The following is a 15,820-nucleotide window of genomic DNA, read 5'->3' on the forward strand; positions in this document are numbered from 1 at the left end:
TGTGGGCTATTTTGATCAAAAGGTGTTCTATTTTGAGTCAATCTCCCACTGACACGTTAAGAGGCCGGCCATTTCCTTGAAAAACATAATTGAAACACATGAAGAGCAATAAACCCACAAAGATTACAGTGACACGTTGGAATCTAATGGAGATTGCTCCCTCTGCTGGCCAGCTCCTGTCCTGTACAATTACATTCTGCGTTAATCGAAGTAAATCCATTGAAGGTAAGACTGTTCTCATTTACCCTCTCAAGCTGAAGTGAGACCTAATGGATCCTGCTATAATGGCTTACTGCATTGTTTTGTGGAAATGTATAGGCTATTACAGGCTATGTTTTCTGTATGAATTTTAAAGTAAAAAAAAAATAATGTTGATAGAGTAGCAGACAATTTTATCAATAGCTTGGGCATTACTCATAATTCATGTTAGTTCAACAACATCACTGTTTTTCTTTCAGAACCTGCATTTCTAACAAGTAGCATAGGCTACTGCAGTATTTTGACATTGGGTTTTTATCAGTTAGATCTAAGGAGTTCTCTGATTAATGCCTCAGAGTCAGAGACCCATGAACATGCTGCACTAAATTAATGTTCTGTACATCCTTGCGCGCTCTGTTGCCTGGATGCGCTGTAGTTGCCAATGCCACCGCCCCATTTAATTGCGCAAACTCCGTTTTTCTCCTTCACTGTGCCCTACCTTTGCAAGTTGCTAGCTAGCTAGTTGTAACAACGGGGCAAGCAAGCGACGGAGGAGGCTACCCAAAGAGGAATATTGTGCTGTTGTAGCATTGTATTCACCTTAAAGAAAAGGTACGAATAACTTTAAATTATTGAACAAACATAAATTAACAGTGATACAATGTAATGATCATTTTAAGAACGTACAGTAATTGCACAGCAAATATGTACAGGGAAACTGGCCGCAATAACGGTTTGTTTGCAACAAGGATAACGTTAGCAACAGCAATGTTATATGTCAGGCCTGTCCAATGTAGCCATTAGCTGTGATATTAGTTTACCAACGTTACAGGACTGAACAGCTATACTGGATGATGCTGCCTCACGGGGTCTATGCAACGTTGTGATGAACCAGTTGCTTGCTTGTCTCTATAACGGGAATTTATGACTATAAGGTACAACGTTACCGTTAACTTGCGTAATCACAATAATCAAGCTAGCTGTTAGGTGGCTAACCTAGCTGGCAAGCTAATACAAGTGATTATAATTATACGCAGCAAGCTTTATGCAAATCCTAAGCAAGTTATCAGATAGTAGTGTTACACGGTTGTTAAACTTTTAGTAGTCCCATCTTTAGTTTGACATTGTTTCTTTGCATACACCCACTCGGTTTTGCACTTGACCTCAGGCTGACTTGTCTTGGTAATGCTAGCATTGAAGGGGGTGTGTACGCAATTTGCTAGTTGCTCAGTTAGCTAACGTTTGATATTTGTGTCTTTAAAGTGATAGTGAATTGCTAGCCTAAAGTTCATTCTAAAATATACCGATTGGTTAAATCTCGTTAAGGTGTTTTAATTGAACATGTTTATCTACAGTTTGTGTGCTAATATGTTGAATAATCATGGACGTGTTTTTCATAATGTCGATAGTCTACACTGTCTCTGGAGGGATTAATGCGTTGTTTCTGGCTGCTCAGTGATTGCTCAGCAGGTAACCGCTAACGTACGCACAACATTCCACTGGACAGTGTGAATGAGGCTGATAGCGTTCAGGGATGGCAGATAATCCAATATTCCGCCTGTCCTTTGGGCGAAGTCCTGGCCCTACTGTGCTGTTACATCCCAGTCAAACACTAAGTGTCGCCACGGATATGTGTATTGTCAATTGCAGTTAGGATTTTTGCCACTTTATGCAGTTGTCGACGCAATCAGCATTGCACCACAAATGTAGGTGATTTGCATCAAGTTACGTATATTTTTGTCGTCATGACCGCTGATGTAATGATGCACAAAGGGACAGCAAAAAAATACCTTAAATTGGAATACATGCATATCAGGAACGTTTTGCGTGCGGTAATTGGCTTGGGGTTTGCACACAATGTTCACTCAAACAGTTGTTATACATTCAGAAACCGCGTTGTCCTGTTAGCTGTGGGCTCATGTTCTTTCTGCAAATATGATTATTTTTCAAATAGTATTTTGAAAGCATTCATCCAATCAAATTAGTTGCAAAAGAGTATACAGAGCTTCTGTCTGACTCATTTACATAGAAATAGTAAACAAGGTGGTACAGCGAATTTTTCTTGAACATGCCTAGATATATATAGTAAGATGGTCTACGAACGCAGTCTCTTGACAATCTTTTCATGTCTACCTTTTTCATACAGGCACAATGGCTGTACCTCCCTCATACTCAGACTTGGGCAAATCTGCCAAGGATATCTTCAGCAAGGGCTATGGTGAGTATCTGCCCTGGACAACTATGGGCATGTTTGTTACTACTAAGGAAATCCTTATCGTGTTTATCTGTCAACTGATATGCAGTAAGTATTTTGCATACCGCTCTGTAGAATACATTCTCTTCTGCTTTTTTTTTTTAATCCTGTAGGTTTTGGAATTGTGAAGCTGGATTTGAAAACCAAATCCCAGAATGGAGTGGTGAGTGAACACCATAACCCTGAATTCACCTCTATCCACCTCTATCCCTTTCTCTATTGCTATATCTCTCACACCTTTTTTCTATTCCTCTTCTGCTCTTCATTTGTGTCTGTTGACCTTGTTTACAAGTCACAGTCCTGACCTGACTTATCTGGTTTTAGACAGCGACTGCTTCTGCTTATTTCTGCTTATCCTATCCAAAGACACACAGGCCTGCATATGTGTGTGTGTGTGTGTGTGTGTGTGTGTGTGTTTGGGGGCGATGCTTTTTGATAACACAGTCTTTGTGTCTTTACGGCTACCTGTGGTGGAAAATACCTGAAGATGGTAAGGGGTCTGTGTGGGAAATGCAGGCAGCCCTCCTCTCTGGTGTTATTGTACATCTGTGGGGTTTCTCCTGTCTGTCTTCACAATCACACCTCGTGGTCATATCAGTGTCGGCCTGCTCTGTTATGCTGCTCGTGCTGTTTGTCTGTGTAGATGTTGAATGTTCAGCCCAACTGTCAGTATTTTCATGTATTAATAATCAGATTTTATTATTTCACTCTTTGGAGAATTGAGTTTGTAACGACTCATTGACTTACTGTTGACCATCTAAGTTGCATTTGAGTTATTGTCTTAGCCTATTTTTTTTATTCTTTTTTTTTTTTGTACTAAATGCTTCCTACTGAAAAACTTTGACTGGAACACATACATTCCCACCCCACCCCACAGTGATTGCATTACATTTTTAATCAACTTTAAAAGCCAAAAATATTTAGATGTACTAGTTGGACTGATTGGCAAGAAACCTCAAACCCAGTGTCCAAAATGAAATGTACCCGTTTAATTGTATGTTTTAATTGCATGTGCATTGCCATTAATTCTCCTCACATGTTTAGTTCTTGCCCTGGTTTCTCTAATGGTCTTTATTTTGACCCTTTAGTTCGTGCCCCCTCCATCTTTGTTCATCCATTTTGTGCCATGCCTTCTCCCCCTACAGTAGGGAAGTGCTGACGCCTTCTTTTTGCCTTTTCTCAGGAATTTAACACCTCTGGTTCGACCAACGTTGACACAGGCAAGGCGGGGGGCAACCTCGAGACCAAATACAAGATGAAGGAGATTGGCCTGTCCTTAACACAGAAATGGAATACAGACAACACTCTTGGCACTGAGGTGGCTGTGGAAGACCAGGTCAGTCAGTCCCTTCGGGCAGTTCTTTCAGATGCTGTGATCTATTTACATGAGGTTTAACTTGGTGTTAATAAGGTAGCAAGTAACCGTTTTAATTAACATCTGTCTTCTCATCCTATATCCTACAGCTAACACAGGGGCTTAAAGTGGCTCTCGACACCTCGTTCGTCCCGAACACAGGGTAGGCTTCTCTTCCAAATACCGTTCTTAGGTTCCTTGTAAAGATCCAAACAGGAGGACAATCATTTATTATAGCAGTGGGATACAGTGCCAGTTACTATATTTCCTAAAAAAAATTCTTGACTCATCTGTAACAGTCAGTTTTACCAACACACAAAAAACGATGAACCACTCAGCACATTCAATAACTCATTCCAGACTTTCAAGTCTTTTTTTTTTTTTTACAAAATGTTGGCTAATGCTTAAAGTACACTCAAGTCCAGTTCTCTTGCACTGCGCTGAAAGCCAAATAAATGAAACATGGAATTTTCAGAGTGTCTGCGTGAAATTGAAAAAGCATGTGTGCTTTTTTTTTTTTCCAGGAAGAAGAGTGGGAAGCTGAAATCCAGCTACAAGCGCGACTACATCAACCTGGCCTGTGATCTGGACTTTGAGGGTCCCATTGTGCACTCGTCCGCCGTCCTGGGCTACGAGGGTTGGCTGGCTGGCTATCAGATGGCCTTTGACACGGCCAAGTCCAAGCTGGTGCAGAATAACTTTGCTCTAGGCTTCAAGGCCCAGGACTTCCAGCTCCACACGAACGTGTAAGCATCTGTTACCCACGTTACGGTGAATCTGTGTCTGCATCAGATTTCGAAAGTGCAAAGCATGTGGATGTCTTCCATCCAGTGCTAGCTGTGTTCTCTTTAAAAACACAGGGCAGCTTTGGCTGATCATGGATGAATGTGCAAATTAACAGAGATTAATAAAGGAAGTGTCTGCGACATGCAATGTAATGTAATGAATATAATGGAGTTACAATGAACTTAAAACATGTAGCCTTACGAGGGTTATGATTTATTCTCTCAGGAACGATGGAACAGAGTTCGGTGGCTCCATTTACCAGAAGGTGAATGATCAGTTGGAAACTGCTGTGACCCTGGCTTGGACCGCAGGCAGCAACAACACACGATTTGGTATTGCTGCCAAGTATCAGCTGGACAAGGACGCCTCCATTTCAGTGAGCGGAGTGTTTTGATAAGCTTACCAGATGTTTAATCGTTGTAGTGTTAATAAACAGCCCCCTCGAATAGCCAGTAATATGTATTTGCTGAATGTTGAAAGCGGTAGCGTTCTCCCCGTCACAGGGAAAGAAAAAAAAAAAAGTTTTGCAGATGTGTAGTTCTCTAGGGAGTGGGAGGACTCTGCTTGTCTTGGAGTTTACTGGAGGCTATGTTCACTGTTTAAACTCATATTTTCCTCGCTTGCTTACTTGTTCTTTTCACAGGCCAAAGTAAACAATGCTAGTCTGATTGGAGTTGGCTACACTCAGAGTCTGCGACCAGGTAATAGCTTCTGGCACTACCCTTTTTCCTTTCGCATTGTCTCATATCATCCAACTATTTATGACATTATCCTTCCCTGGCATTCCTGGTCTCTCTAAATGTGAACCACTTTTCCTCTCACCAGGAGTCAAGCTCACTCTTTCAGCACTAGTCGACGGCAAGAATTTCAACGCGGGAGGTCACAAGGTTGGCATGGGATTCGAACTGGAGGCGTAGAGGTCCTTCTCTGAAAGATACGATAAATAAATGACAAAAAAAAAGAGCTGAGAGCCTTCAGCCTGTCTACCACCACCGTTATCCTTTTATAATTTCAGCATATGTAGTGTCCTCTCACCTTGTACACCTCACCAAGCTAACACACACACACACACACACACACACACACACACACACACACACACACACACACACACCACACACCCTTTTTCACCCCACTGTTTTACTTGAGTTCTAGTTAACAGAACCAGATCAATGGTCAGCAGCATTTCTCTAGAATGGAAAAACACAGATGATCTAAACAATGCATGAGGGGAAATGTAAGCCCACTGAGCAGCAATCTTGCCCATGTGTGACATTTAGTGATTCACGAATGGGTTACAGCCAAGGAAATGAACGTGGAAACTGTTTATGGCTGTCTTCCTCCCCTTAGATTGACTGAACAGTCATGATCTTGCAGACACACACCCACACACACACAGATGTGACGAAGATTTCGTGACAGTTTTCAGTGGCGTGTAGGTCAGCTCAGAACTTCTAAATCTTCCCAAACCTCAACTGATAATATATGGTTACGTGTGAGTGAAAGAATTTCATGACCTATTTCACATACTAGTTCCTCTTTTTTTCTTTTGACAGCACTAGTTCCAAGGAAAATGTAAAACCTCTGCGTTCTGATGTTGATGAATGCTATAGAACTCAGATAGATAGATAGATAGATACTTTATTCATCCTAAGGGAAGTTTTTGTTATGTATCTTAGATAGAAGGGAACTCTGAAGGCTGATACATGTAATTCCAGAGTTGGGTGACTTAAGCATTCCACTAGGGGGGTGACGGCTCAGGCCAAACCACCTTGATCTAATGCTTGAGAACAGTGCTCTGGCCAGTCAAAAGCGGCAGAGTTGTGGGGCTTTGCATTGAAGCTCTGGTGGTCCGGCAAGGCCATCAACTCATTGACAGACAGGGTCACAGGGTCGCACACAGTTCTCTCCGATAAACTCAGGAAAAGAGAATGAAATAAGTCAATTTCAGCATTTTTGTCCTGTCTGGTGATCTGTTTTCGAGATGTTGAGCATCTATTGACATAGGAAGCTGCTACATACTAAACCTTAAACTGACCCCTGCTGCAGTGCATTTGTCCGAGTCCTCTGTTGTGTACACATTGATCATGTGTACGGCAATGCATGTTTTCTGATCACAAATGGTTCTGAATACTGTTTCTGTGTTGTACATACCCATCCTCTCTGTCGCTTACATTTTGTGTGTCTATATTATAAGCATCTATTATTATTATTATTATTATTATTATTATTACAACTCCTATCATACTATTCATATTGTTTTGGTTTTTGGAAAGTTTCTTTATGTTTTTAGACACTGTACCTCATTTTTCCAGCAAAAATCAAGTTCTAATAAATATTAATAAAAGAAAGTACTATCTTTGGTGTTTTTTTTAACCATTGGATATGTGCAGCTTGTATTCATGGGAAGCACCCTAATTAGAAGGAAGTACTGTCTTCATTTCAATGCATGATGGGGCAAGCTGTCATTTCAGAACAAGTTCATTCACACAGCAAGATAGTGGTTTGCAGAAGTGGTTTTTTTGCAACCATACTTTGGTAATCACCCAGTTTTAGTGGTAGCTGTTTGAATAGGGACATGCATAGGTCGTTTCACAGTCAATATATGAATTGTAACGGAAATGGCCAAATTTATGTCAAACAAGTTCAAGAAAAAAAAAAACCGACCTGCTTGAATATATTTAGTACAGGAAATCCCAGTACCACTAAGTCTACAAACAACATTTCCAAACTTAACATTAATCTCAACCATTCCACTGAGTTAACATTGTAAAGTGGAATAGGTCAGTTGACAGTACAGACAGTTAGAAGGTATGGAAAGGTTGCCGCTCCCTATGTGGGGGAAAGCATGCTAAGATCAATTTACAAAAGATGATTTTATATTCCTCTTTATAGTCAACCTTAGCATGTGTTCAAATAATTATGGAGGGCATTGTATTTCACCTTATGGTGGTGCAAAAATGACATGTGTTTCAGATGTCCACTCCAACACGCCTAGCATTGGAAGTGTGCATATAAGAATTGTCAATGACCAACTATTGCCATGAAAAACATTTCATCCTTCAATGGATGTACAATCTGTCCAAATGTTTAGATGTTGTGTAAAAGAAATGAAATGAAATCATAATGTAATCATTTGCAAATCACATTAACTCATATATAGTTGCAAAAAGAACACAGACAACAAATCAAACTTTGAAAGTGGCACCAATATTCTCATTCTAAATTTGATAGCAGCGACACTTCTCAAAAAAAAGGGGCAAGAAATAGGAGAGGGGCAACACAACACTGGAAAGGTTGTATAAAGCTAAAGAAAACACGAGGGGGGACATTTCACAACTGATTAGGTTAACTGGCAATGCGACTGGGAGCAGCATTTTTGAAGTAAAGATACAGAGGTTGTCATCATTGAAAAAAAGGGTGGAATTATGCAACTACATATGATACTGCTGCTCAACGTAAAAGTGGAAAGAAGTTTGGGACTTCGTCATCTATTGCAGTGTTTCCTAACCTTTTTTCCTTGAAGGCCCTGTGTCTGTGTCTAGACAAGCCAAGGCCCCCTACCCAAACTCCTACCCGCATATACACACAAGTTTTATTCGATCGATCGAACAATCGGGGTCCGGGGATGAATTACCAATGCCTAGCCTAGCCCGACCTGCTTAATATGCAAGTTCAGAGGTTAGAGGTAATAAATATCTACATGAATTTAAATGTGGAACAAAAACATGTTTTAATTTGGATTATACTGAGTTTTGATTATCCAGCTGAGTATGTTATTGGGATTTAATTTAACGCAAATATAATTTTGGTAACCTCACAACCTCAACCCAGGCTACATCGTGCTGATTTCCTGCAATCTCTGTGGACCCCTGGTGGGGTCACCGGACCCCAGGTAGGGAACCACTGATCTATTGTTCATAACATCTAAATATTCATTTAGTCCAGACTCAGAGAAATCTTTGTTCGGACAGGGCTGGACAAAAATGGGCTTATCTTCCTGAGATGGCACTGCATGCATTAAAACAGACCTGTTTCTGTAATGAAAATCATTGCATGGGCTCAGGAAAACTTCTGATAAGCATTGTATGGTTACAACGAAAACAGTTTGACACACATCAACAAATGTTGTTTACAACTGTACCATGCAAAGAAGAAACCATATTTACATAATCCTGATGAGCCACCATCTTTTTAGTATCCAAGCTCATTTATGATGGCCTGAGGCAAAGTGGAAAATGACCTGTGGTTAGACCAATCAAAAAATTCCAATTGAACTCCTGGACTTTGCATCCTCCATGCTCAAAAGTCAGCATCAGGTTGGTATCGGGGTACATTAGTGCCACTGACATAGGCAGCTTATACATCCAGAAAGGTGCTATTATAATGCAAAGTGATCTACAACATCTTTTCCAGAGAAGTCCTTGAATATTTCAGAGACATTGCCAAACTGCATTCTGCACATAGCCCATTACAACAGCATAGCTACAAAGCAGTCCAGGCACTCAAATGGCTTGCCTGCAATCAAGACCCATCACATTTGGAGCAATGTGAAATGAAAACATGACCAAAAAGACCTCAAAATAATGCAGAGCTGAATTCCTATTCGATCTCAAAACAGAAGTTACTGGTCTCATCACTTCCTAAATGTTTAGAGATTGTTGCTCAAAAAAGGCAACGCAACACAGTGACAAACATACCCCTGTTCCTGGCTTCAAACCCAGAATGAATATATATTCTTATATTTTCTGTTTCAACAACTGATATGTTGGCTTGGCACTATTTTTAATGAATTAATCAATTCATGGGTTTACGTGACTTGCAAATTATCACATATTGTTTTCATTTATGTTTTACACAGTGCCAAAACTTTTCTGGAAATACATGTATAATGATATATAATACATATTGCTGATATTTCAATTTCAAGGCCTAATTTTTAGGGCTTGTGAAACACAACGCACAACTCTTCAACGAACATCATTCAGCTCTTTATTATTAAAAATAATATAAAACACAAACATTAACAAGAGTAAAGCACAATGAATGAGGTTGCCCTGATTTTTCCTTCGCTGTTTTCCTACCTCCTTCTCTCCTTCCTTAGGTGTTGACTGGTGTGGTATAGTGCAGATAATGTTTACACAACAGAGCTTGTTTTTGTCCAAATACATTTCTACATTCTACTCAACTTCCAATGAGGGTGCTGCTAGAAATTTTGGCTCCTATGATAGAATATAAAATTGGGCCCCTCGTTTACTATTATGTTGGTTATTATGCTCCACAAGGGGCCTTCTGTCGGTGCAGGGCTCTTGGAATCGTCCTAACATTTCCCCAACTTAAAGCACCCTCACAGCAGATTGACCTTTGCCACCACCTGCTTGCACCCTGTGCGAGAAAACTCCCGACCCCCGACAGAATAGTAGGAGATCTCTCCCGCTAGTTGTTCAATGTGTGTAAGGTCGGGGTAGAAACCCTCTCTGGACATCTCGTCCACAAAGCACTGAACGACGTGGCTTTTCTCCAGGAGAGTGAGCGGTAAGATCTCGGCGTCCTTCCACAGCAGGTGGCGTTTCACCAGGCCTTGCCGCAGCAGCGGCGCCAGCTCTCGGCTGACGCGCCCGCCGCGGCCGTCCCCGGCCAAGCTCGAGGAGGAGTTGTGCAGCACAAACTTGGCGATCTCCTCGTGGCCGTGGCTGCTGATGAGGATGTACATGGCGTTGAGGTACTCGTTCATGTGGCGCGCGCGGATCAGCTCGTGGAGCTTGTCCAGCAGCGGCCGCGGCATGTGCTCCACCTCGTCGAAGATGAAGACGGGGATCTTCTCCTCGTCCTCCGCCTGCGTGACCATGTCGGAGACGAGAGTGGCCAGACTCTGAGCGCAGCTCGCCACCTCATCTGCCGAGGGGCAGTGGTGCAGGGCGAAGTACTGCAGGACCAGCCGCTCCCCGACCATGTAGCGAAAATGCTGGGCCAGGAGGCGGCCCAAATGGCTCTTGCCAACGCCAGTCGGGCCGTGCAAGGACAACACCAGAGGTTTGCTGTGGACGTATGTGGACAAGTAATCCTTCAAATGCTCCATAAGATTATCCCGCACCTCTTGCTGTCCAAATACCTCCCTCTTCAGGACCTTCTCTAGACCCTCCAGGTCATACCTCAGCACGTGGTCATCCAGGTTCTCGATGGCATTGTAGACTTGAAGGAACAGGATGAAGCACAGTAGGAAAAGGCAGTTCTTGGCCCGGCTATGCTCATGTTTGGGCACAACTTTACGGTACCGAGCACTGGGATACAGAACCCGTCCTCGTTTCCTCCTCTTCTTTTTGCGAGCAACAACAGGTGGTGGACTGTTGACCGACTGGGCATCAAAGGTGAAAATCTTTGGGCTCGTGCGTGGAGAGGAGAAGGTGGGCTGTGATCCAGCCATTTCCAAACGCCTCTTTTTAAGGGCTTGGTATTTTTGGCGAATGCGCACAACAGCTTGCACACTCGCCGACAGCTGAGAAAATGTGTGAAAGCCATTTTCTTGGATGTTCTGGTCTTCCTGTTCCTCTGACCCACTCTCCTCTGTTAGATCTTGATCTCCCATCTAAAAAGAGTATCAGAAAATGAAACATTGATTTATTGGGAGGCAACAATGTTAAACAAACAATTCCCATTAGTGGAGCGGATAAGCTAACATTTTCATAACAATTAATCATTTTAAAATAAAAGCATCAAATTTGGTAGAGAAACTCACAAAGACGATTTTATCAGATTTAAAACCATGGGCACCTTGGATTTGGCCCCTGGGGGTCAAGACGACAAATATGGATTTTATTATGTGGGAAAGGATAGAAAAAAAGAGCTGACAACTAATAGAATTAAATGGTTTACCATAAATGAATCAAATTCATGTTTTAAGTCAAAAGAAACAGGTAATTGTGATATTGATGTTAAATTGTGTATTTATTGTATTTTATTGTATGTGTATTTTTTTTTTTTTTTTTTTTTTTTAATTTATTATTGTGTTGATGAGTGTATTGTAATGTGTCCAATGTGGGCCCTGAGCCTGTAATAAAGTTTATATATATATATATATATTAAAACCATTATACTAGTGTTTGAGTCTGTCACTGAAGAGCTACCAAAACTGTCTGCCTTGATAGCGTCTGAATGAGGATGTGTGCCGTAGGACTAGCAGCTAGCATGTTAGCAAACAAGACTGCTAGGAGAAGCCACTCAGATCAAACGACCGGACGGAAAGCTCTCTGATCTAGCAGCCTATGGACTGTTCAAGGACTCCAGGACTGATGTTGCATGCATGCCAGGCAAAGCACCACCATTGCCTGTGTATTAAGTGCTTTTGTTTGTCTTTGAGGCGCTTTGAGTAATTGTTATTGTTCATTTGTTCCTGTCTACAGTAAACGTCTGCGTACGGCTATGCTAATGAATCACATCACTCCATCCAGCATTTTGTTTTTGTTTATTGTCTATTTATGTCTTGATGTCTGTGTGTGGAGCGCTTTGTGTTGCACTTCGACTTGACTTGACTTGACAAAGGTAGTATAACCAATAGAGTGCACCGAACCCAAGATTCGGTTTTGGATTTGCTTCAGCTTTTTGAGGATTCTACGGAACCAGCCACACACACACCGACCTACCTACGCACGCAGGCATGCACATGCCTGCACACACACACACCTACATTCATGCACACCCACACACACACAAACACACCTGCATGCACACACACACACCTACCTACGCATGCACGCACACACCCCCCCCACACACACACTCACGCACACAAACAAACCTGCATGCACACACACAACCTACATTATCCCCCCCCCCAACACACACACACACACACACACACACACACACACACACACAAATGCTTCTATAGACACTCCACTTTACAATGTTATACATACAAACAAACAAACAGACAAGGAAGGTTACATAAACAGAGAGAATAAAACACGGGTGCATATGGATAAAGCAGAGGACAAAGCTAGAGACGTGGGTATAGAGAGAGAAGCACATACAAAAGCACACACACACGCTAATTTACATACACAAAGGTTGCAAGAGTCGAGGATGGAGTGGGAGATGGAGACTGTGTGATTTTTTTGCAGACAGCAGAACTGAGCAGCGGTCATATTTCATACTGCTAAGCGGTTCATTTTATTTAGTAGGGGTGTCACGATTCTCCAAATCCTCGATTCAATTTCAATTCTTTTGATTTTAAAGTCAAGATTCAATTCGATTTTCATTATTTTTTCAAATGTATCACTATCAACTCTTTTTTTTTTGCCTTATTTCCTGGTTTTTGATGTGGCGGTGGTAGCCAAAGTGACAGCTTGGTCCTCATCCTGCTTGACTTATCAGCTGCCTTCGAATTGCTGGTCCTCCCAGCCAAACCAACTGCCCTCTCTTGCCCTAGTACTGATTGATGACCAACTAACCTTCTCTGATCACACTGCATTGGTTGCCTGCCCGGTCATGTCACTTCAGGCCATACCTGACTCATATGCTACCCATGATGATACAGGCATGTTTGTCTCAGTTACCCACATTAATGTCCTCCAGGCCTTCCAGCCTGCATGTGCATGTCAACCTTCAGTTGATCCAGAATGGCCCCTAAGGGCCAAATCCGAAATCCACCTACGATTCTAAATCCGATCAGTTTTTCTACCAAATCTGATTGACTTTACCATTTTTTTGCACATTGAGACCTGTTTCACATGTGTGGAAAAATCAGCACAAGCTATATAGAGTGGTCCTGGCCCATCATGATGACATCACCATTCAATTATTTCCTGTTGAGTCTGCCAACTTGCAAATACTTTCAGGGGTCTTCTTGAAATTGAAAACGGTTATTGAATTATGCAGGAACGATATTAGACTGGTAGCAAGGCAAAAAGTGTCTAGGCTACTTCTATTTGAAATCTGACAATGTCCTTAAAATTAGAATAAAAAGAAACAGAAGTATCCTACATCATCTCAAACTCACAAAAACGCATGTGGGATAGAACAACTAGAAAGCTTGTGTTCAGGTGATAGAACTTGAAAGGCGTTTTTCCCCCCGCTCTGTGCAAAGGCGACACGACTCAGCATTCCTCGCATTCTAAGTCCTAAAAAACTCTCCTTCCCTCAGAGATATAGTTTCCTTCCTGGAAGCGATATTCTCTTTTACAGGCGCACACCCCTTTGAACAATAAAACTTCGCAGTGGGCTAAAAGCTGCCCTTTTACTTCTGATCGATGGGCTGTTCTACACCTCGCAAAAATAACAACGTCAAATGTTTCACATTGGTGCATATTCAACAGCCGACTGTTTGTCCATCTGTTAAAATTAACCACATCGGAAAAGAAAACGTGCGTTTCCGACAGGGAAGTCCATTGTAATTTGTAGATAGCAGCCTATGTGTGTGCATCTTCAACAGTTATTTTTAGGAAGCTTGCTTTAAAGTCAGGGAGAATCTAAAAGCGTGTAGTGCAGAAGAGTTTTGTGTACTTACCACAGTGGACAAGGCTAAATTCAAGTGCAGGTACTATAACCCAATGCACACCTGGTTCCTACTCCTGGTCCATGAAAAACTGTGAGGGGACTCTTCTTACGAAACAGCCGAAAGTCGCCAACCGAGTGAGATAGCTGCCGAGTGCCGACGCGCTGAAGCCTGTGCCTGCCAGTTTGATTCTGACGATGTAATGACCGCTTCCTTGAAGCTATCGCTTCTGTCACCCATTGACTCCTCCCTCCTCTTCCACTTCCCAAACGACCAGAGGTGGGCAATTTGCATGAAACGTTGAGAATAACTACAGAAGTCCATTAGGCATAGTCTGCAAGTCTTTCGAGTTTAATGTTTGGGCATGAATCATGATTTCAAATGAAAGAGACAGCCATGATTTTGCCTGACCAAGTGTCTGTTTAAATAATCTGAAGGCAGTTGCATTCATAGAACTGTTGTAGTTTGTGCTTGTCATTTTTATTCCATTTACCCCATAGGCTACAAATAAGCTGAAAGCATGTGAAACAGGAAGTGAACCAGAAATTGTACAAAGAGAGATCTGAAAGGGAGCAGTAGACTTAAACACAAACAAAATTTGTATGGTAGGCCTACAAAAGAAAGATTAATTATGGTTATTGTAAATGGTAAATAACATGTTAAATATTTAAATGTTCTGCCCCCATTAACACGAGGAATGCATCTAGGCCGATCTGATGGTTCAAGCCCAAATTACACATTTTCACAGTTTAACTCAAGAGACACCTCATCTGTTCACAAACCTCAAACAGATAGGCTTAAAATAGTGCAAGAAACTGCAAATTTTGCACATCAAAAAGGAACACACAAGGAAGCAAGCAGCATAGCCTACAATTACATTGTCCTTAGGTCTTATAGGTAAGGTCCTTATCATTTTAAGAAATTATCTCTGAATCTCAATTTTGCGGAAGAAGCTTCAAAAACAAAAACAAGACATAGGCCTACCATCCTAAAAAAGGGTGATATCCGATCAACAATTTTACATAGTACAATATGTAGCATTCCGGGTGTGCACTGCCAATGTCATAGTCGTCATTCTTCATAATAAGTCAATTTAGCATCACAGTTTTGAGTTTGAGTATATAAGTATAAGTCAGTGGTGTAGTCTAGCCTATGATACGCAGGACTACGCAGTAAACCCACTTAAAAAGCATCGCCATCTCAGTATTGAAATAGGCAATAAGTATTAACATTTGGGGTTGATCACAGTAGGCCTATACCCACTACAGCTACTAGACTGCACCATTGGTATAAGTTAAAAGAACTGCAATATGTTGCTTTAAGAGTGTTTCAAGGTCCACACTCATTTCTCTAGGTCAACCATGTTTGTGTGGCTGGGATTTTGTAGAGGTAGGATATATAAGGGTACTATACTTTTAACTGCTTGTGGTTTAGGTCATAACAGTGTGCTAGTGTACACGTTTTATTATTTCAATGATCAGTTACATCAACTCAAATCATTCTCATACCTACTCTTAACCATTGCACCAATATGTCTTTACCACAAAAATACATCATGTTATTACAATAACCATAACACTTTATAACATGAAGAACTGGATTCATGTAATTGAGCTGGTGGTATTACACTCTCAGACTGTGATGTGTATGCAATTACATGAGTGGCTCTGTCATATTCAGCACTCTCTTTTTGTGATCTCTGTGGTGCACTGTTTTCATTGAAAATAGTGCTCAA

At 41.5% G+C, this 15,820-nt stretch overlaps 2 protein-coding genes across 2 annotated transcripts; one reads left to right on the forward strand and one right to left on the reverse strand.

The window, feature by feature from the left end:
• The first annotated feature begins 671 nt into the window (after positions 1-671).
• On the forward strand, positions 672-6,943 carry zgc:56235 (Voltage-dependent anion-selective channel protein 2-like). Its single transcript, XM_062528164.1, has 9 exons — positions 672-810; positions 2,345-2,416; positions 2,566-2,615; positions 3,636-3,788; positions 3,917-3,969; positions 4,331-4,552; positions 4,818-4,968; positions 5,236-5,293; positions 5,418-6,943. Exons 2-9 carry the CDS (start codon positions 2,350-2,352, stop codon positions 5,507-5,509), a joined length of 846 nt encoding a protein of 281 aa, XP_062384148.1. The 5' UTR covers positions 672-810; positions 2,345-2,349; the 3' UTR covers positions 5,510-6,943.
• Positions 6,944-9,561: 2,618 nt separating this feature from the next.
• On the reverse strand, positions 9,562-14,283 carry tor4aa (torsin family 4, member Aa). The gene is made up of 2 exons (XM_062528261.1): positions 14,098-14,283; positions 9,562-11,178 (listed from the first exon to the last, which is right to left on the reverse strand). Exon 2 carries the CDS (start codon positions 11,176-11,178, stop codon positions 9,940-9,942), a length of 1,239 nt encoding a protein of 412 aa, XP_062384245.1. The 5' UTR covers positions 14,098-14,283; the 3' UTR covers positions 9,562-9,939.
• Positions 14,284-15,820: the final 1,537 nt, after the last annotated feature.

This window comes from Sardina pilchardus, chromosome 23 (assembly GCF_963854185.1).
Source record: "Sardina pilchardus chromosome 23, fSarPil1.1, whole genome shotgun sequence".
Classification (NCBI taxonomy): domain Eukaryota; kingdom Metazoa; phylum Chordata; class Actinopteri; order Clupeiformes; family Clupeidae; genus Sardina; species Sardina pilchardus.

Coding starts and splice junctions, on each gene's coding strand:
- zgc:56235 (XM_062528164.1), top strand. CDS start 2,350: ATGGCTGTACCTCCCTCATACTCAGACTTGGGCAAATCTGCCAAGGAT. Junction 2,616..3,635: donor CCAAATCCCAGAATGGAGTG/GTGAGTGAACAC, acceptor GCCTTTTCTCAG/GAATTTAACACCTCTGGTTC. Junction 5,294..5,417: donor CACTCAGAGTCTGCGACCAG/GTAATAGCTTCT, acceptor TCCTCTCACCAG/GAGTCAAGCTCACTCTTTCA.
- tor4aa (XM_062528261.1), bottom strand. CDS start 11,178: ATGGGAGATCAAGATCTAACAGAGGAGAGTGGGTCAGAGGAACAGGAA.